At 55.5% G+C, this 18511-nt stretch overlaps 8 protein-coding genes across 8 annotated transcripts; 3 read left to right on the top strand and 5 right to left on the bottom strand.

Moving 5' to 3' along the window:
• Window positions 1-2899: 2899 nt before the first annotated feature.
• PHYSODRAFT_381838 (hypothetical protein) lies at window positions 2900-3112 on the bottom strand (the record flags this gene model as incomplete). The annotated part of the gene is made up of 1 exon (XM_009519879.1): window positions 2900-3112. A coding segment is annotated over one exon (213 nt), but the record flags the coding sequence as incomplete, so codon positions are not given.
• Window positions 3113-3835: 723 nt separating this feature from the next.
• Window positions 3836-4096, bottom strand: PHYSODRAFT_379990 (hypothetical protein; the record flags this gene model as incomplete). The annotated part of the gene is made up of 1 exon (XM_009519878.1): window positions 3836-4096. A coding segment is annotated over one exon (261 nt), but the record flags the coding sequence as incomplete, so codon positions are not given.
• Window positions 4097-8995: 4899 nt separating this feature from the next.
• Window positions 8996-9535, bottom strand: PHYSODRAFT_484539 (hypothetical protein; the record flags this gene model as incomplete). The annotated part of the gene is made up of 1 exon (XM_009519877.1): window positions 8996-9535. A coding segment is annotated over one exon (540 nt), but the record flags the coding sequence as incomplete, so codon positions are not given.
• A 1012-nt stretch (window positions 9536-10547) lies between these two features.
• PHYSODRAFT_310586 (hypothetical protein) lies at window positions 10548-11455 on the top strand (the record flags this gene model as incomplete). The annotated part of the gene is made up of 4 exons (XM_009519876.1): window positions 10548-10601; window positions 10722-10793; window positions 10869-11271; window positions 11334-11455. 4 exons carry the CDS (start codon window positions 10548-10550, stop codon window positions 11453-11455), a joined length of 651 nt encoding a protein of 216 aa, XP_009518171.1.
• Window positions 11456-11570: 115 nt separating this feature from the next.
• On the bottom strand, window positions 11571-12490 carry PHYSODRAFT_310585 (hypothetical protein; the record flags this gene model as incomplete). Its single annotated transcript, XM_009519875.1, has 3 exons — window positions 11571-11658; window positions 11731-12109; window positions 12220-12490. The coding sequence occupies 3 exons, from the start codon at window positions 12488-12490 to the stop codon at window positions 11571-11573; spliced, it is 738 nt and encodes a 245-aa protein (XP_009518170.1).
• A 275-nt stretch (window positions 12491-12765) lies between these two features.
• Window positions 12766-14000, bottom strand: PHYSODRAFT_554513 (hypothetical protein; the record flags this gene model as incomplete). Its single annotated transcript, XM_009519874.1, has 1 exon — window positions 12766-14000. One exon carries the CDS (start codon window positions 13998-14000, stop codon window positions 13002-13004), a length of 999 nt encoding a protein of 332 aa, XP_009518169.1. The 3' UTR covers window positions 12766-13001.
• Window positions 14001-15988: 1988 nt separating this feature from the next.
• Window positions 15989-16489, top strand: PHYSODRAFT_478250 (hypothetical protein; the record flags this gene model as incomplete). Its single annotated transcript, XM_009519873.1, has 1 exon — window positions 15989-16489. A coding segment is annotated over one exon (501 nt), but the record flags the coding sequence as incomplete, so codon positions are not given.
• Window positions 16490-16934: 445 nt separating this feature from the next.
• Window positions 16935-17888, top strand: PHYSODRAFT_253846 (hypothetical protein; the record flags this gene model as incomplete). Its single annotated transcript, XM_009519872.1, has 1 exon — window positions 16935-17888. The coding sequence occupies one exon, from the start codon at window positions 16935-16937 to the stop codon at window positions 17886-17888; it is 954 nt and encodes a 317-aa protein (XP_009518167.1).
• Window positions 17889-18511: the final 623 nt, after the last annotated feature.

Below are 18511 nucleotides of genomic sequence, written 5' to 3'. Positions count from 1 at the left end.
GGAAACGTGGCGCCACCGTACCATCATTTACACCACCGTTCCGCCGAGCCCAGCGTCGACTTCGCCTAGAGGGACCACGCGTAGGATGGCCACGGCCAGGGGGGGGGCTCTCTGGTAGAGCGTGGCGTCGTCAAACGATGCACCATTCGAGAAGTCCGCTCAAATCGGAATGGTTGGTGTCCTTTGCAAGACAAAACCAAAACCACCGCTTTTGCGTCCGTTATGCTAGCCAAAGGGTACGAAGTTACTTTTCAACAGCTATTGTGTACATATCGCACTTTAATACTAACTTTGTACCAGATGTCGCTGCAAATCAACATTTGGTTTATCCATATGGGTGGCATCAGTTGATTTTACAACATGATCAAAGCTGACCTGGCCTGTATATGACCTGTTTCGCGCCCTTCCCTTGAGGAGCCATAATTGGACATAGTGATATAGTAGCGATCATACAACCCCGTTTGCAAACAGCACTTACAGTGACTTAGTGTGCTGAAAAAAATACTAACATGTTTGCAGGGTACACCACGTACAGACCAACACGCACTTTTGTAACCATCAAATACAACATTGTTCCGCTGAAGTATGAGTCCCTTTTAATTAAGTTAGAAAAGATATAACTAAAGTTTATTCACTTTAATAAAAATCATTCAAATCTTTTTTTTACACCTGCAAAACTTCTTCTGAGTTGCACTACAGTAGTTGGGACAGTCATTTCATATGCAGCATTGTATCCAACGTGGACCGCATGGTTCGGTCCATGATCCAAAGGACATGAGACTGCGCATGCCGTGAACGTCTATGTCACGAGCCATGTGCTGATCACGGTGGCAATAGTGCTGCCAACAGAAGATTAAGGCGAAGAAGGGTTGCAGTAGCTCAACGCTGGACCCAGTGGTCGAGGAAACCCCACTTTCCTACGTAAATGTATGTGCTTAATGACTCCGAGTTTGTTCTATAATCGCTCATATTCTTATTTTAGACCGTTCCGGATGCTTATTTTCACCTACTTACTAGTATTTTAATACTATTAAAATAGGTTCTCTATCTACTTACGTTTTGACAAATCGGGGTAGTCTAGTTAGCAACTGTTAGCCGGTAACCAGCTGATGTGAAAAATACAATACCAGTATTGGATAGCGATGGGCATTGCAATACTAGATTGGAAGCTTAGGCAATATTGCAAGACACGATTGTATCGGGTGGTAACATTGGCGTCTATATTGCAATGGTACGGTACAGTTGCAATCCTTGCCAATACATTTTTCCAATCACTGCGCGAAGGTATTGTCGACCGAGTTGCTGTTGCAGCAGCAAACGCCTAGTCATGCTAGTGAAACAAGAGACTGCACATGCATTACCAGCAAGCAGCAGCTTTCAGCAGTTTATATCGGCAAAGGGGTAACACGCAGCGACTTCAGACAGCACAGGGGGGCCCTAATGACTCCACTGCGCAGCATTATATTGTAAAAGGCGCTGTACGTATGCCCCGTGATGATTCCTCGCCGAACATCCGTTTGGAGACACCACCTTCTTTGAGAAGGCTCATCACTACCCTCAAAGATCAGCATCACTTTTTTGCATTTTCAGGATCGACAACTTTTTAGAATTGTTTTTATCTGAAGACATTGCTAAATCAAAATCACCTGCGCATATAGTGGAACGAGAAACATGGCTGCTATTATAGACCACAAACAACAATGCGAGCGTGTGAACAAAAAAATATGTTTAGTGTTTAGCTTGTCAAGGTTCGGCACCAGCGATACCAGTGACTCGCCCAACATGGACATGACTTGATGTTTCCGAAGCGGTGCTGGCTGACTCGAGTCAAATTAGCACGACGACCTCGGCTTAGAAGAAGGAGACCAGGTTCTTGATAGACTCGACGCTTTACTTCTGCGGGGCCATGCGGTCGTAGTGGCCGCGGCCTCCGATCCTGGAGGCGTCAGCGACCTGAGCCATTCCAATCACGATCACGCATTTTCAGCAGAAGACACCATACGTCGACAGAAACTTGATTTAATGCCTCATCATCGCTGTCATCGTCGTTCTGGGTGTGACTGAAGTCAACGCGGCTTCGAGAAAGGAGCACGAATCTCCGTTCAACCGCGAAAATCCCCCTAACCCATCCGGAAGCCACGTCGACGCCGGCTGGAGTAGGTGGTGATCAATGACGGCCTCATGGCCCGAAAACTTCATACAGCAAGCGCCAACAATCGCAACGAGTTCGACAACTACTATGCAGTAATGAATCTTTTTACTGAACACGAACGCAACAATTCGATTGTGCCCACACAGGAGGCTGGGCCACCCGATTGATTATTTCGAAGTGCTTCTGAAATACAGCGAGAACCGTTCGAACTGACGCGATCCCCGTCAGCGATAGTTTCAGAAGACAATTCAGTTAAATAGGGATCCGTAATTGAGCTCAAGGTCTCGGGCACATAAGGTCCCTCCTGAGATGGACTTGCGGCTTGAGCCTTACGTTTACCAACAGTTTTCTGGTGTCTTCCCTCGTTCTACGTAGTATGAACAAAGTATGTTTGTGTGGCGTCTTTCCGGGGAAGATTTTCGATACGCTCGAGGTGGTTATAATAGCAAGACTCTTGAAGAACGCCATCGCTTTAAGTTGAGGTACATTACAGTCATTTAGGCTAGCTAACGACCTAGTAAATGCCCGGCCCTCCCGCGCTTAAGGATCGTTGGAGGGTGTGCTGCCTACGCCCAAAGGGTGGCAGTAGATGCACACGTGTTACGGTGCGCCAGTGCGAGGGGAGGCCCAGCCAATGCCCTCCCGATCCGGGTTGGTGTCCATCCAGTGCTCAACGTCCGCTTGGAGGGACTCGAGTACGGTTGTCCACTGCGGCGGTAAGCGGGAGATATCTTCCGCCGTCGCCTGCTTGCTTTGTTTGGTGTCCATAGCAATGTTTGCTAGGCCGTCCGCTGTTTTGTTGAAGTGCCGCAGGTGATGTGACCATGAAGACACCATCAGTCGGTCCGCCAGTATCCGGCACTGTCCGTAAAGCCCTTGTAAGTGACGAGCCCTTGGTACCCGTCGCTTCTGCAATTGTGTTAGGATGAGATTGCTGTCGCCAACAATATGCAATCCCAGCATTGAGTGCCGTACCGCATAATGCAGGCCGTTAAGGAGAGCGCGATATTCAGCGACGTTGTTCGTGGTCTTCGACACGTGGGAAACGCTGGCCAGCCAGAGGACGGCGGGCTGGAGGCTTGCGCCGCCAAGTTGTAGGATCACGGTCCCCGCGCCAGCAGGGCCGGGGTTTCCACGAGCCCCGCCATCAAAGTAGAGCAGGGTGTACTGTGAAGTCTGAGCGGGGCGCGGCAGGCTCTGCGTCTCCGGGGATGGCGAAGTGAGCGCGAGATGGCAAATCCGTGCAGCCGCCCCTTGGTGCGGACTAGCCGTTGTGGACGTAGAGTGGATCCGAACGGTTAGGTATGCGGAACGAAGGCGTCCATGTAGGACGGCAGCCGCCCGTTTCAATGACGCGTCCTCCCTCGGATCGCGATATAAGCACCTTCTCCGCCAAATCCCTTGCAACGTGGTCACCACTCCAAGCCGCCAGCAGAGGTTGAGTATGGTGTAAATGTGCCCCCGAATGGCTTCACGCGTGCCTTCGGGCTCATGACGATACACGGCATCCAGTAGCGTCCAGATACCGGGTGGTACGGTCTCGAGTCGAAGTCGAAAAGTGGACGAGATCCTGGCACCCGTTGTTCCGACCCCCAGGGCTGTCCATGGGACATAAAACACATCCCAGAGTGTAGTAGCTCCCGCACACGTCCAGAAAGTGTGGCACGTGTTCACGTCCCGTTGCAAGCATTCCTCGACCGGACACCCAGGCACCTTACGCGTCGAATCCCACCAGGTAAAAGCTTGTAGTTTTAGACGGTACAGGACCTGCTCGCCCCAGCCCGTGACCCCTGTGATGCGTCGGATATCTCGCCACGTGACGTGAGCAAGTGCCTGAGCAATTTGAGGGTGATCTTGGAGCCACGCTGCGCTCCGTCCTGACACATTGCGTTTGCCATGTCGTCTGGTCGTAGCAGTTACGGCCAGTTTGTAGACGTGACGTGCTCGTTTTCAGCTCCGCCGACCCGCCCATAGACATACCATCCTGTCCAGCTAGGGATGTGGGTGAAGATGGCGAACGTTCACTTCTTTTCCGGCGAAGTCATTAAGGGCCCGGGTTGTGTCCAGTCTTGAAGCAGCAACAATCGTGTACAGCGGGCCAGCCACCGAGCTCGCCACGTCGATGCTCACAGTGATCCCATTGTCCTGATTGCTGGGAGCCTGGACAACCAGGGGATGTTGCACGGGCAGCGCACTTACTCTCAGCTCGGGGGCGCAGCTTGAGGCGTAGACAAGCTCTGGATAGTGCGCCATTAGGTCCAGTAGTAAGCGACGAATCTTATCTCCCTCGACGCGCGAATCCTTGCGCAGTATTAGCCGTCCCGTACTGATGTGTCTCCAACTGACAACATGCTGTAGTAGGCGTCCAAGCGTTGTCGTTCTGGTGGCGAGTGGTCCATATCCCAGCGAAGCAGGAGGTGACACCTGGAATATGTGCCGGATCTCAGCGTAGGGCAGCCACTCGAGGCAAGGCTGTCCCCCCGCACTGCGTATAGCGTGGCGCGGACTGGCCGTGTCCCCGCCCGCTAGACTCAGCACATTAAGCTCGCATTGATCACCATCCCAGCTCAATACGGCTGGCAAGGCCACATCCGCAATTTCGTAAAGCTCCTTCACGGTGGCCTCGTGTCGAGGCGACAGCTGAGGGAGGCCCGCGCGATGAACCATTCCAGCACCAGCCTTCCACATTGTCTGCCCGGCACGAAAGCCCCGCAGAGACTGAGTGCTGACACTCGGGGTTATGTAAATCGGGGATGCGGCCGTTGTCGCGATGTTGGCGTACAGGATATCTCCTAGCATGTGATCGAGAATTGATCCAGAGAGCGCCCACTCGGAGATAGTTGTGTCCGCCATAGAGAGCAGTTCTGCTCTGAGGTCGGGAATCGCGACCCCACCTTCACGTCGGGGAAGGCGGGTAATAGCCGCTGCGAGCCACAACGTGGCGCCCTCCACACTCTCAGTAAATTGACCGTGTAGTACGAAGTTCCGTATACACTTCGAGTACGCCTTGACCATGTCCGTGGTTGGCCAGGCATGACGCCCTATAAACAGCAGCTTGGGGATGATAACCGCGGCTGCTATCGTGGATCGTTGGTCCACCGTGAGCGTGCGGTGGCATGCGAGTCGGATACGGGCCTGGAGCTGTGCGCCTGCGGCTTGCCACGAGTGGTTGGCCTCGGCTCGGCTCCCAGCCTGTATTCCCAGGTATCGGCAGCAGGCGTCAACTGGATGGCCGAATTCCAGGAGACGTCCGGGCTGAGCCCGTCAGAGTGTAACGCGATCGCGACTGTCTTGCTGCAATTTAGGCGAAGACCAGAAGCTTCACTAAACTCCTGAACTGTGGCCAGTGCAGCCTCCAGTTCCTCCGGCCCCTTCAAATAAATGGCGGTGTCATCAGCGTACTCAGCGACGCGTAGCGCCGTCCTTGTCGTCTTCGTGGTGAGCAGGATCCCCTGGTGAGCCAGGCCCTTACCCAATCGGCGGTAGAGCGGCTCAAGAGCGAGGATAAACAGCAATGGCGCAAGCGGGCAGCCTTGCCGGATGCCCCTAGTTACCGTCACCTTGCGCGAGCGGGTGCCATTGGCGAGAAACTGCACCGTAGTGTCGGTATGTAGTTTCTCGATCACCTGAACAAAGCGTGGTGGGTATCCGTGGCGTCTTAGAATCGCGTACAAGAATCGTCTGTCCAGAGAGTCATAGGCCTTCGCAAAATCGAGAAGTAGTGCCAACGCGTTACGATCGTCTTCGGAACTATGGGCCATCCACTGAGCCGCTCGAAGGTAGTCGATCGTGGTGTGTGTAGATCTCCCCGGCACAAAACCAGTCTGAAAGAAACTGATCCTTGCGGCGAGCGTTTTCCGGGCTTGCGTCGTCAGCAGCCTGGTAAGGATCTTATAATCCGTATTCAGCAAGGCGAGCGGCCTGTAGTTCAGGGGATCGCCGCCATCTCCGCTCTTCTTCAGACAAAAGATGTTGGCCTCGACGAAGGAGGCCGGGAAGACTTCCGCGTCGTACCACTGCGTGTAGAGCCTCGTCAGGATTGGCACTAGAACGCTCTCATAGGCACGGTACCAGTCATTGCCCAGTTTGTCAGGACCACACGCTTTGTCTGCCTTGCAATCCCGGAGGGCAGCACCAACAGTTGCTTCTGTGATCATCGCTGAGTCAGCAAGAATGGCATGTCGCCCGGCTCCAACCATTGCGCCACGTTCTCCACGTCGAGTGCTGCAGTCTCTTCACCAAGCATAATTGGGGTCCAAGCCTCTGCCAGAGTATCCGCTTTGCCCTGTGGGTCCGTCACTGGCTGCCCCGAGGACCTGCGTAGGGACGGAATGATGTTATCACCGAATCTACAGGATATCCGCTTGAAGAATTGCTTCGTCGTTTTCCCTTCTCGCCACGTGTGCGAACTGAACAAACGTTGCGACTTGGTCCGAACCCAGTCACGCTTAGTAGTCGCAATCGTCTCCGTGAGCTGCTGTGGATGGCTTGCTGACCGCCTGCATCGCCATGGAACAGTCTAGCGGCAACGGAGACTCGATCAAACTGTCGGTACAGCCGCTTGATTTTTTTGCGATACGTGTTTTTCTTGCTGCGCCGAGCCGCTTTCGTTGCATTTAGCAGCGCGATGGCTATGCGATGTTTGGTAGATCCCACAGTTCCGCCGATTGTAAAGCCGTCAACGCCCCCGTGTCCAAGGTGCGCCGCAGCGCCGCAAGTTCCGCGAGGACCGCGTCATCCGCCCTCTTCTGGGCGTAGGCCGGTACAGGGAATACTCTTCGCTCCTTGTGGATGCGGAGAGGGTTGGACGGCGACCTCAGATGAAGGAGAACACCTTTATGATCGGAGTGGGACCGTCTCGGTCGACCTGAGTTGCTGCCATCCAGGGCCGAGCGAGATCGTTGGCATACCAGCGGTCGAGGCGGCTGGTGGCCGGCTTTCCTGCGTGCACGGTGTATCGATGGGTATGCTGTTCATCACGAAACCGGGCTAGAGCGGTGGGATCTGTCGGGTCCGGAAGAGCGTTGCCCAGGCTGTCGTGTAGGCGCCAGCGCTTTACCAGAGTAGCAAAAGCCTCCGAGGAGTGACTGTTTGCTGTAGGTTCGTATGATCGATCTTGGACTCCGTTTTGCGTGCAGTTGAAGTCCCCGCCTACGAAGATCGGGGTACCGGCTGGTATGGTAATTTGAGCTAGGGACTCGTAAAACTTCTCGGGCAGGGGCACTGCTGTCGGCGCATAGATGTTGAAGAGGTAAACCTCCCTGTCCAAAGTCGCAGTCGCAGCCATGAAATTCGGCGTCCAGAGCTGCTCCATGAGTGGCTTGACCGATTGAAGCCGACTGTTGGGGTGTACGAGAATGCCCACACCCGCGGCAGAGCTAGATCCCGGTGACCAGAGCGAGAGCGTCAGGCACCCGTCTCCAATCCTGAAACCCCACTGTTGAGCGTGATCGCGAGTGACCTTCGAGCCTTCCTCCTTGGTCACATGTGTTTCCTGCAGAAAGACTACGTCGAGCTGCCCGTGATCATGTCGACGCTTGAAAGACGAGAGCCAGAGCGACCGATCGTCCGAAGTACGTCCGAACCCCCGCACATTTTGGCTTAACAGACCGATGATGACTTCGCCGTCGTGGAGGGTATTGTGCTGAGGGCTGCTGCGACCCCGGCTCCGTTTTGTACCCGCCTGGTGGCGACTGTGCAAGTGTTGGCGCCGGTGTCGGAGGAACTCCCTGCGTAGCGAGCTGTCCCGTTCTGACTGAGTCTGAACAGGGTAATAATCCCCAATGGTGGTTTGCTCAAGACCACCACGAGGTTGGACGGCCGGGCCGCTCTTAATTCCTGCGCGCAGCAGAGTCAGGCCCAGTGGCAGTCTCGATGACTGCTGCTGGGGAGGACTCCGACTGCGTTGCTCATGACCGCCTTGCTCCAATCGCGGTTGTCTGCAATATCCGTGCATAGTTGTTGGATCTGCGTGTACTCCGTATACCATAGCGCCATGGCACTGATCGGTGCTCTGCCCATGGGCGTATCCTTCCAGTCGGTGATCGCGTAGGGGAGCACGTGCAGTATGAATCAATGCTCCAGGGAAATATGCAGCGGGCGCAGCCGTAAAAGCGAAGCATCCACCAGTTCTCCTAGTGCCGCCCAGTCGGAACGATCGCTAGCGAGCTCAAACGCATCCGGCGGAGCCGCTTGGCGACACCGTTTCAGCCAAGCCGAGCATAGCTCGCGGGCTCTGTCATCACTTTCATCGTCCGCCCAAATCCGTTCCAGCGTCAGTATCTGGTGCATGTATACTTCCCGTTCACCCCAGCGAGCGAGTTGGTCCTTTGAGAAGCTTTGGGCCGCTAGCTCGGGGAACGGTAAGAAAGCAAGCACATGGTGGAGCGCCTTCGGATGTTCACACAGCCAGTCCGGTTGTCCCAGCCATGGACGCTGCCCTTCCTCCGCCCGCGGAACACCGTACTGTCGACCCACCGTGATAACCCAGGTGTCAAAAGCGCTGTCGTTTTCGCGATGAAGCCGCGTTGCGAAACGTCCATCAATCGCGTCCATGGTGCTCGGATCCGCCGTGCGCAGCAGGCGCTCATAAATGTCGCGATGGACTGTAGTGTTGGGTCCCGGGTTGATCCTGCAGACTGTGTCAGCCGTGGGTAGGTCCGGGACCGCGCTTTCCTGCGAGCCACTCGCGTAGAAGTCCACCCCCATCTCCTCCAACAGTGCTTGTTCCTCGAGTGCCGCCTCTTCTGTGATCGACTCTGGGTCGTAGCCGTCCGACTTGAGGACAGGAAGACCAACATGGCGGTGAACCGTGTCGAGGCGTTCTCGCATGGCAGGGCCGCGTTGTGCATGCCACGCATGGAACGTTGGGCCGTGCTGGACGCCGTAGAAGTGTCCTTCCGTGTGCTTGAGTAGCAGCATGGTCGGTATGACTCGCTGGTTGAAGCTTTCCTCGAGGATATCTCGGATTCGGTCATCGGTGAGTATCTCAACAACCCCGGTTTCGTGTCGGCCACCATTGTTCATGTCAAACAGTTTGTACGTGTACTGTTGGGCGTGGGCTGTGTCGTCGGGGGCGACATCCCACACGTAAACGGGCTCGCGCAGGTAGACAGCCATGGCGCGAAGGACGTGAGGGCCCTCCCAAAATGCTTGGGGCATCTTGTCGGCGACCGAGACGGCTCTCATTTTCGCGTAATGAGCATATAGCGCTGCTGCCGCCGCTTTGTCGGAGCGTGGAAGCTCTTCGCCAGGATACAATCGGCGGAGCTCCCTGCGCGGGCCGACTAGATTCAATTGGACATCGTAGCGTAGGTTCGCGAGGACTAGGTCAATGACTCTCTGCTTGACGAGATTCGCTTCAGCAACCACCGCAGGCGTCATGGAGAGCGACGCTGCCGGGGTGTTTTTGACTGTCGCGTAGAGAGCGAGGAACAAGCACTGTCCATTAGCATGGACGGAGACGAGCACACCATGCAGGCTCCCTATCCATTCGAGATAGCTCCGGCGGTGGTCTTCGTCGGAGGCAACGACCTTTTCGAATTCAAACCCATCGCTGTCATCGTCGGACTCGGGATGTGACGTAAGCGTCTCGCCGACAAACTCATCAGCGTCCAACGGCTGAGGCGTCACCGGCGAGGCCTGGTGCCAATATGGGTCAGCTGATAGTTGTGTTTCAGAGGATGGACTATGCACATCGTGAAATACGTCAGGGCTAGAGTCGGCCTCAGCCAGCTCTTCCACTTGGTCCTTCCGTGCGGGGTCAGAGTTGACTTCTCCCATCTCGACGTCCTCCGAGGGAGATGGAGCCTCGGTGTTGCCAAGATAGTCAGCAGCTGGCTTCCGGTCGGCGATCGCCGCCTCGTCAGCTCTGTGAGCGGAGCTCTCAGAGCAGTCAGCCGGCACCGCTCTTGAAGAACGCCATGCTTGGTTTCTTTTGTCGCTTTAGCTTGAGACGGTAAATCGAAGAATGAAAGGTGGGGGAGTGGCAACCGCAACAAAGCAGACAAACGGTTCGCAAGCAACATGTCGCTGGCGTAAGTTCTTGGCATTGAATTACGTAAGTTAGGGCAAAAGCGTTTAGTATCGGGGGCAATACAAAATCCACACCCATGAGCAGGATACATTTGTGATTTGATATCCGCTACCTTTCGGTCGCTTGTTTTCGGAGAATTTCTGGCATAGCTTCGCAGTATGTAGTGTTCATTTCAGCGTTAGAAGCCGTGCGATGCATGTTTGCCCAAGACTCCAGGGTTTGCATGTATTCTGCCAATTCTGGCGCAAAAGAAACCCAAAAAGATCATGCCAGATGTGTAGTCATATTCTTACCTGGAAACATGGCTACAATCGGAAATAGGCGGAGTTCACTTGGTGCGTTTATGACTCGCAGTTGGCGATGGCAACAACGCTAAAGAAGTGTCTAAAGCTGCACAAGCTCTTCTTGGCCGAGGTTAGCCAAACTCTCTAACGCCTTGTTACGCAATCCATCCATACCCCCTCTCTAACCTCGCTGTTTCGCCATCTTATCCATTCCTCGCTGCCTGTTGCATTCTCTAAACGACTGGCGCAGGTGGCACGCAGCGCCAAGCTCGAGCCGGAGGGCTCCCAAGTGCTGTCGTCGCTGGCTAACGTGAGCCAGAGAGTGCCGACGCTGTTGCCAACTGGCAGCTCAAATGTCAGTGGCCCCAGCGATGACGACGTCGACGGCAACTCGGAGGTTATGGGAGTGTTAAGTTACTCTCGCAACACACAGGCGCTGTTGCTTCAGAAACACTTCTTGGCTTTAGAGAAAAGCAGGGGGTTCTTAACCGACATCCTGCGCGACTACCAAGACCTGCTTCGTCACCTCCGCTCGTTTTCGAACGAGTGTGCGACGCTGGTGGATGACGCGCTCATTGAAGGGGGAAGTGCGGCAACAGTTGCAGATGAAATGGCAGCGGTAACTTTCCCCTTGCAGTTGCAGGAATGGATGGAGACCGTGCTGGCAATGTTCGAGCACGAAGTGTTGCGCAAGACGAGGCTGGTCGCGGACCTGGAGTACAGTGATACCGGGAGATTGAGTGCGGCGGCCAAGCAATGGAGTGCAAAAGGAGCGGTGGGCAACATCGACCATGACTACGGTGCGTACAGTTTGATTCGTGGTTTACGTTTAATGGTGGTGTTAACGTGGAATTGTTTGCAGTGGAAACAGGTTTGCAGTTGCCGCAAGCCAAGTCTTCGTCTGCTCAACAGTCTGCGGATTCTGAATCGGACTCGTCAAGGAGCAAGACCAAGAAGAAAAAGAAGAACAAGGCCAAGAAATGAAGAGAATGTGCACTGTGTTTTGTCATCCATCGACCATTTTCTACTGTTGGTCTCTAAACTTTCCATCTGTCCTATTCTTTCGTTTGCTTTCATTTGCGTCACCACGCGCGATTTCTCATACAAATGGGATGCCGCTAATAGTGCGAGCCTTGTACGCCGGGTACTCGTCCGGGAAGAAGGCGAGCAGCAGTTGTTCCTCATACCTACCATCGCCAATAAAGTGTTAGAAAAACAATGATACCCACCACCTCAATGCTAAAGCAACAGCGACGCACGGGATGCGGTCGTGGAAGAAGCTCCAAGCCACGAGAGAGTAGCCCACGGCACACAACGGGTTTCCGAGCAGGATCTGGCTGCCCACAATCCACCAGAACCAGCCCAGGTAGCTCGGATGGCGAATGAAGCGGTACACTCCGTGCGTGACCAGTTTGTGCTCTTTCCTCTTGAGGTACTCGATCCTGTGGGAAAAGTTGCTGGCAGCGGTGCTCATGGCCGAGATCCGGAAGTATTGGCCCACGACGACGAGAGCAATCCCCACGGGACGAACCAGGGCGTGCAGCTTCCAGCTGGGCACGAAGTACAGCTCGAGCCAGAACTCCACGCAGCTGAACAGCACAGCCAAGTGGTACTCCTGACTGTGGTTAAGTAGGAACGCTGCAAAGGCAACAGAAAAAAAACATGGCAACACGGTTAAGGGAAACTTGTTGGAAATTGCAACATGTTGCCGATGGTTAAGTGATTGCAGTTGGCGGTTCGTAACGTACACTCGTAACTGACATTCGCCGGCCGATACGCGGCCGTCAGCATGAACTCCATGAGGTGGAAGAAGCCCAGCGCCAACGCGTAGAGACTCCACTGCTCCACGCACCGCCAGCGCGCGGAGGCCGTAGCGTCGCCCGCGCTGCCGCTGAGCGCCACAAACTCCGTGTAGAGCAGCAGCGACACGTGCAGAGTCATGAACACGCCCAGCCCGAACGCCGCCAGCGCCACCTTGCCCAGTCCGCGGTCGGAGCGGAAGGCGTCGGAGCGGAGCATGACACCGCGATAAAGAGAGAGAGTGATCGGAAGCAATCACGGTTCGAGTGTGTGGCACACATCACAAATTTAAAGCTCTTCTAATCGTACTTAGCTGGACAATTACCGTTTTGCTTGTGTTTGGGTGTGTTGCGATAGTGGGGAAAGTTATCTTCGATGCTGCATTTTGTTCTGAATGCTAGCTATAAACCGCATTGCTAGAGTACTGAGCCCTCTCATTTGAGTGTTTCGGTGGATTAAGGACGAGGAAGATCGAAATGTGACGAGACAATGATGTGGAAGGCAAATGTTTTCCCATTGGTAATCGGAGTGCAAGTTGAAGTCTGAACTAGCTACAGTACTCGACTCGACTCGATCCAGAGCTCTCGGTGCACTACATGTTGTTGCTTGAATCGGATAGGCAGACTGGCACGGCATGACTTAGAAGAGAAGAAAACAGAGAGAATGCGTGAATCAATGGATGTAGTACCTCCCGGTGGAGGTTCGCCGTGCATGGGGAAGAGTCAACGGGTTAGAAGACGACAGCCGAGGTGACGCCGCTCTTGGAGGTGGTAGACCCCTTCTTGCTCTTGAGCCAGCAGGTGCCTCCGTTGTAGTTCGACCACGAGAACGCGTGGCAGCCAGTGTAGGCGCGGCACTTATCGCAGCAGTCGGCTACCTTGGCACCGCCCACGTTGGCGAGGTCGTTGTCCACGTAATCGACGTTGGCCTCGAGCGAGCAGCTCGGCGGCGGGTTGTCCAGCAGCTGGCTCGACACCACGCCGGACTTGGAGACGGTCTGCCCCTTGGCGCTCTTGAGCCAGCACGTGCCGCCGTTGAGGTTGGTCCACGAGAAGGAGCGGCACCCGCTCCAGTTGTTGCAGATGCCGCAGCAGTCGCCCGGGGTCTTGCCGGGCGTGTTGCCAATGTCGTTGTCCACGAAGTCGACGTTTTGCTGGAGCGTGCACTGGCCGACCGTGTTCTTGACCTCGGCCGACTTGACGCCGGCCTTGTTGACGGTCGTGCCCTTCTTGCTCTTGAGCCAGCACGTACCCCCGTTGTAGTTGGACCAGGTGAAGGCGTTGCACCCGGGCCAAGTGGAGCAGATCGAGCAGCAGGCGCCGGCGTTGCTGGCTCCGACGTTGGCGATGTCGTTGTCCTGGTAGTCGACGCCGTCGTTGAGTGTGCAGCCGGGCTCGTCCGGCACCAGGACGGCCGAAGTAGCCGCCGGGTTGGAGGCCGTGTTGCCCTTGGCGCTCTTGAGCCAGCACGTGCCGCCGTTGTAGTTGGTCCACGTGAAGGCGCCGCAGCCCGTCGTCTGCGAGCACAGCGTGCAGCAGTCCGACACCGGCACGTTCGAGACGGACTTGATGTCGTTACCGAGGTAGTCGACGCCCGACGTGGTGGGGCATGACGCGAGGTGGCGGTGCACGGGCAAGAACGGGTTCTCAGCCAGCGTGCGCAGGCGGAAGGCGTCCGCTTGCAGCGAGCACAGCGCGGAGAGGAGCGCGATAACGAGGAAGCGCGCCATAGTCGACGAGGAGGGTGGAGTAGTCAAAGGAGACTAGATGGAGTACTTGAGTGGGGGCTCCGTTGTAGACAGTAAGTTGTGGAATGAGCTCGACTTGGCCGTCCGCAATGTCGAGCTCAAGGCGATAACAATATCCAGAGAACTGGCACGGAGCTGCTACCGGACAAACAACTTCAACGCGCGCAAGTCGCCCGTGGCGTGTGAACCCTGGTACCCAGCGATTAATATCTAGATGGCGCCGGTGACCGTGACGAGCCTCGTGCGCACCCAATTCATGAAAAATTGCGGCTGCAGTCGTGCTGGAAGCCGCCTCCACGAGTGAATCTGCATTGACCGAGCGCGAGTCGCGCTCAAAGCGTGAGCTACTGGCCAGCAATTCCTTGCTGCCGCCGGCCAGCAGAGGCATCGCGCCATGCTCTATAGCCGTGGTGCCATCATGCAGGGGGGGGGGGGGGTGTCGGCAGTGACTCCTGCATTAGCGATGCCAGGGGCCAGCCCGCCTTGATTTTTTCTGTCCGAAAGGGGCGCCGATAGTGTGACGAGACACCCATGTTGAAGTTGCATGCATGACTAGCGTGCCGGTGGTGGAGATCCGCTGGCCTATAAACGGCACAATGCGGGACTCGCTCACCGGCATCGAGGCGATCGGAGTGGGGGCGAGGCCTTTGCTTTTGATGCATATTGCTCAGCATGCCAGTACAGCTCCGCCCAAGCCAGCAGAGATTGTAGCGGATCCTAGCCTGGGGCAGCGCCATGAATGACCCCACGCTCGGCTCAAACGCGTGTCAACGTGCCTCCAACGTCGCATGGGCTGCATCCACTGTCGACATCCGCGCTTCATTCCTGCAGTTCGCTTCGGCATTCTGTGGAGCACTCGGTCAACATTGGCGGCTGCTCTGGTTGCCTCGGCCGCCTCAGACGTGTGGCCGACCTCATCCGCGAACGCCATGTACACCCAGCTACATGCCGCCATGTGTGTAGAGCTTAGCAACAGCGATCCATTCCACTTTGTCATATCGATAGCGCTGCTCAGAAGCAAGACGTTTTATACTGACATTTCACTCTTCCAGTGTCCAAGCAGAACAAGCAGCCTTGCACTGGTTGCAGCAAGGCCCAAATACTATCCCCGTGGGGGCTCTAAAGTATCGTTGCCGACCTTCTTCACTCACGACTCGTGGGTCACGAGTTGGCATTGAATTGAGCGACGAGGTTTGTACGCCTAGATTCTCTCGGGAAAAGCCATGCAGAGCACCTCGCGCACCTTGCAAAACCCCAATGACGCACAAGGTGAACCTCAGCCAGCTACAGCCATGCTCATCTCGATGAATTGTCAAGACCGCGCAGAGTAGTATCTCCATCGGCACGGCAATTGGCCTAACCATCAGCCACCGCCAACGAAGCGGTCATGGAGAGTCTCCATTGGAGACGTGTCACCTGAGCGGGAACTCAGCTTGAGCACCGGTCTTACGCCGCGTGAATCGAGGTCCTGGCCCAGGAAGCCGTGAGAACGAGACGCCTGATATATCCGGATTTAAAAGGGAATCATATGTGGAAGACACCACTTTATGTATTCTACATTAACTCTAATACCTGTTTTCATCGGTAAAAACGGGTATTAGCTGTTACCCGTCTCGTTCTCACGCTCTAGTCTGTACAGAATTCTGCCCGAATAAGGAACGGGTGTACAACTAATAGCCTCACATATTTAATATATTTTTCAGTCGATGTGGCGATAGGGGGATGTGCAAGGTACTGCAAGGTACTGAGGTGAAAAATCCAGTGCCAATCATCAGCTCTCCACCCTCGTTTGAAAAATGGCGCGCATTCAGCGATCTTACTAGACTTCAAACTACATGCACCGTAGTGGTAGACTCGCACTTTTGCTTTTGCACCTCGCCCCACAAGCCCACCTCCTCCCCCACTCCACCCATGAAGTCCACACCGTCCAAGCATCTCCGCCTCACTTGGTCTGAGAAAGTGGGCATCCTCGACAAGGTGAAGGGCTAGATAATCCCTACGAGGTCGACCAGTTGACAGCGCTGTTGTGGTGCGAGGATGCCTGGTCAAAGGTTAGTGCTTCGACCATACGCCACTGTTGGAATCATTCCAGACTCGTAGGTAAAGCTCATTTTGAAATAACTAAATCAGTACATTGGAAAAGTATACTCAACTTAACATCAATTTATATATTCTGCGTCTTTATATATATCAGGCGTTCCTTACTCGGGCAGATTGCTGTACACGCAGCGTGCATCTTCAACGCCGTGGCCGAGGCTATCGCGCCAGCAGCTTGCACTTCCCGTCACCGATGTCGACGGAGCCCCTGGAGTGTCTCCGGCACAACGTCTCCACCAGCAGGAATCATGCTGCACCAGCATCTGGATAACGTCAGGAGTGCGGCCTACACGGCAGGAATCGGAAGTGATGGCGGACTCGGCAAGGCGCAGCGCAGCGCTGCAAGCCCGAGTGAGCATTGCAGGCTTGCGTGAAGGCTCGGCAAATCAAACACGCATCCGTTCGTCCGGCCCATGTCCTGGAGGCGGCGAGGTCCCGTCGGCAGCAGCAGATGAGTGCGTTTGGGCTGAGGACGCGTGTCCTGCCGAAGCATACAAACGTCACGGCTCAAGCAGGGGCAAATCAACGCGTGCACCGGTAGATGTCGGCGCGAAAAAGACGCAGGCTGAAGGTCTCCGCTGGGTGCCTCTTCTTCAAGACCATGCTCGCTCGGATTGAAGTGAGCTTTTAGGTGCTTGAACTCCGTGCAGGAAGTATCGACGGCCGAGTGAATCCCCGCAAAGACACGCTACCTCTCGGTGGCTGCGGCCATGCCAGCTATGTAGTTCACTGCAATTGAGACGCCCTCGGTCCACTCACACTTTACCTTTTGCATCTCCGAACGCAAGTTCACCGCCTTCCCTCCCTCCTCCTTCAACAATGGTCAAGTACGTGCTCACCGGCGCCGACGGCAACCTGGGTGGCTTCGCGGCCGACTACGTCGCTGAGATCAAGAACGACAACGACGAGATCGTCTTCACCAGCTACAAGATCGACAGCGTCCCGGCCGAGAAGAAGGCAGCGTGGGAGGCCAAGGGCATCACGGTCGTGCCGGCCACCTACGACGACGTGGACACCCTCAAGAAGGTGTTCGAGGGCGCGGAGGCCGTGGCCTTCATCTCCACGTGGCTCATCGGCGACAGCCGCCGCAACCAGGCCAAAAACGTCATCCAGGCCGCCAAGGAGACCGGCGTCAACCGCATCTGCTACACGTCCTTCGTGGGCGCTGGCTCGGACAAGCCCAACGACCAGGTGCCGTTCCTGCCGCGCGACCACCACTTCATCGAGCACGAGATCTACAACTCGGGCCTGGACTACAACATCCAGCGCAACTGGTTGTACCAGAACAACATCCCGCAGTTCTTCGCGCAGTCGTGGCACTTCACCGAGGACCGCTGGCTCATCAACAGCCACGGCGTCCCCGGAGCCTATGTGGCTCGCGAAGACTGTGGCCGCGTGTTCGGCGCTCTGCTGCTCGGCAAGCAGGAGAAGAACACTGTTGTGGATGTGACTGGCCCGGAGCCAGTGCTCGACCAGGACATCTTCGAGTGGATGAACTCCCACAGCGGCTACAAGGGCGAGTTCGTCGACATGCCCGACGAGGAGCTGCGCGCCTACTGGCTCGGCCGCGGCCTGCCCACCGACCTGTACGGCGACTTCTCCAAGCTGCCCATGAAGCTGTGCATCGGCGACCTGCTGTGCTGCGGTGAGACTCTGGCCAACGGCTCGATGAACAAGGTGACGGACACGGTGGAGCGTCTGACCGGCCGCAAGCCGCTCGGTTTCAAGGAGAACCTGCTCCAGTACAAGGAGATTTTTCCCAAGAACCAGTAAAATGTACTCCGAGCTGCAGATTTATCGCACTTGGAAACTTGGAAACATGTCGACTTTGAATAGCGTAAAAGGATAATCTACGTGCTTTGTAGCAAACGGAAATTTGGCTTCAACTTGGGCAGGATTGCTGGCGCCAAGCGCGGCTCTTGTTCACGCAGTGAGCGGATACAGACAGGTACAAGTAGAGGATCGGCTGGGGCCGCTTGGACGAAGGACCTGGGAAGGACTCCGGCTGCAACCTGGGACTTGCAAGGCTCACCAGGAACGATAATTCATCCTTACACAGGGAACGTACCAATGTCGAGCCACTGACAACGTGCTGCCAGCAGTTGGAGCCTGGAGCTGCTGAAGTCTAGGACACGATCGACCGAGTCGGCGACGCAGCCATTTGCTGCCGTTTCCCACTCCACGCACACGCGGGAGGGACATGCCAAAGCACGAAAAAGGCCGAAGGAGTGTGGACACCGTGCGCTGACTGCGCCATATTGTCGACACCGCGAGACCGGCTTGATGAAGACTCTCCACTCGAGTGTCCAGCGGCCTCCATCGACTACACAGTACATGTACAGTACCTCCAATTGCTTTCACCATTTTACATGTAGATGTCCAACTTAGCTGTCAAA

Source organism: Phytophthora sojae, assembly GCF_000149755.1.
Source record: "Phytophthora sojae unplaced genomic scaffold PHYSOscaffold_2, whole genome shotgun sequence".
Classification (NCBI taxonomy): Eukaryota; Oomycota; class Peronosporomycetes; order Peronosporales; family Peronosporaceae; genus Phytophthora; species Phytophthora sojae.
Note: the sequence above shows the minus strand (reverse complement) of the source record. Positions and strands in the feature narration are given on the sequence as shown.